The 2,151-nt window shown below is 46.4% G+C and overlaps 1 protein-coding gene across 1 annotated transcript in view; it reads right to left on the minus strand.

Moving 5' to 3' along the window:
• The window catches only part of Btbd16 (BTB domain containing 16), a 46,159-nt gene extending 45,233 nt beyond the window's left edge, over window positions 1-926 (minus strand). Inside the window, exon 1 of the mRNA XM_008827345.2 lies at window positions 909-926. Within this exon, the coding sequence (XP_008825567.1) occupies window positions 909-926 (18 nt within the window). The remainder of the gene's footprint in view (window positions 1-908) is intronic.
• Window positions 927-2,151: the final 1,225 nt, after the last annotated feature.

The following is a 2,151-nucleotide window of genomic DNA, read 5'->3' on the forward strand; positions in this document are numbered from 1 at the left end:
TTGGCAGGACTAGCTATCCAGGAAGCCCCACAGATTCTCCTGTCTCTGTTTTCCCAACGTTGGTGCTATAGGTGTGCTTCACCCACGCTTGGCTTTTATGGATGCTGAGGCTCAGACTCAAGTCCTCATGAGTGCATGGTAAATGCTTTACCGACTTAACCTTGTGGGTGAAAGTTTCCTTGGACAGAAGCCACACCTTCCATTAATCTTCTACATGGCTGATTATGTCAATGACTTAGGGGAGGTTGAAATGCTGCACCACCCACGCTTGGCTTTTATGGATGCTGAGGCTCAGACTCAAGTCCTCACGAGTGCATGGTAAATGCTTTACTGACTGAACCTTGTGGGTGAAAGTTTCCTTGGACAGAAGCCACACCTTCCATTAACCTTCTACATGGCTGATTATGTCAATGACTTAGGGGAGGTTGAAATGCTGCAGATGCAGAGACTAATTCCAACGTATCTTGGGCTATCTCTAGCCCATAGTCTAACCTGATATCCTTGTTCCACCTGATTGTCAGGTGAATCCTTTTGGAATGCATTCATATAGAAAGCTGGTATTTACCACCAACCTAAAATGTCATCAGATAATACTTGTGCCTGTAGCTGAGATTCCTCCATTTTGCTGTAACCCACCTACCAATGTGATGTTTCCACCACTGAATTTGAAAAGTGTCTTGCTCTATGACTTTTTTTGTTATGTTAATATAAAAACTTCATAAAACGGTTACCATGTTGGAACATGGAATTTACGGTAACCTAAATCTGTGTTTCTGGGACATGGTCATTCATAATTGGCTTTAGAACTGAACCGTCTCTTCCCCTTTGAGGTAAGAATTGTGGTTTTGTCAACGGCCTTCTCCTGAGCCCAGCCACCATCTGCCTTCTTGTGAAGCGAGTTTGCTTACCGGATTCAACATTTTCATCAATGAAAGTGGAGATGACGCAGGAAAGCGATGAGTAACTGGAAGACAAGAGAGCAAAGCTGATCTTCTCAATATGTTTTCAAAGCATCTCTTCAAAATATTGTAGAAGAGATTGGCCTGAAGAATCCATATTTGGCCACCACACACACACACACACACACACACACACACACACACACACACTCTGAGAAAGCCTCAAATGTGGATCATTGCGGGTTTTTGTCAGCTTGTTCATTTTGTGGTACTGGGGGTCAAATGGAGGGCCTGACGCTACACAAGAACTCTGGCCCTGAGCTACATCTCAGCCCCATTTTAAAGGGCACAGTAACGGACAGCTTTCTGCTATTGTGCTGAAAAAACAACTCAGAGCAGCACAGGAGAGAGCCCACAGCCCTTCACACTTGTCAAGGGGTGACTCTCAAAGGATGGCTGTGAGTGGTTCTTCATTTGGACCAGGAGACTAACAGGGTGGCCTTATCAAGAGGCCTCAACTACAGGTAGAGACAGGGCTACAGCCGACCCAGTAGATTTATAGTTACCTTAACTTAGAAGACACAAAAGAGGGCTGACGGAAGAATTCTCCAGCTGTTTCTGAACATGATTAGGATGATTTGGTTGCAGGCAACAGAAACTAATCTGATTAATGGTATGCAAAAAAAGTTATAGAGGGAGGAGGGTAGTGTTGGCTGAAAGGTGCGGATGGGAGAAGGGCACTTACAGAACCCCAGGAGGCCTGGGGAGCATTCTTCCAGGAAAGCCAGAAAGCCACCACAGGGATCGAGGTACAAGCACAATGGCTGTCTTTGTCAGATGGTGCCTCTGGGGTGAATCAGCTGCTCACCCTCAGGCTCCCTGTGCTTCTCTTCAGGCCAAATTCCTGACAGGCAAGCCCCACTTAAACGCCCAAGGAACTCTCCCAACTTTGCGTAAAGGGGGATCAGTAGTTCCCCAGAGCAGCACTGAGGAGGGGAGGGAGGCAGGCAAGCAGGTGAAGCCAGGAGAGCCTCTGATACTTGAAGTTCCTCAGCCACCCTGTGCTTTCCAGATAGTGCCTCCCCTGAATTGCAGCAGGGCAGTGGGAAGCGGCTCTTCACTCATTCACTCATTCATTTATTCATTCATTCATTCATTCATTCATTCATTCAATAAGTACTGTCTGTCCACATGTGAAGAAGAGTGGCTTGTTTCTGAGACACAGCAAAGGGCAAAAGGGAGACGATTCCTG

The sequence above is a fragment of the Nannospalax galili genome, unplaced genomic scaffold, assembly GCF_000622305.1.
Source record: "Nannospalax galili isolate Female #2095 unplaced genomic scaffold, S.galili_v1.0 scaffold31, whole genome shotgun sequence".
NCBI classification, from domain to species: domain Eukaryota; kingdom Metazoa; phylum Chordata; class Mammalia; order Rodentia; family Spalacidae; genus Nannospalax; species Nannospalax galili.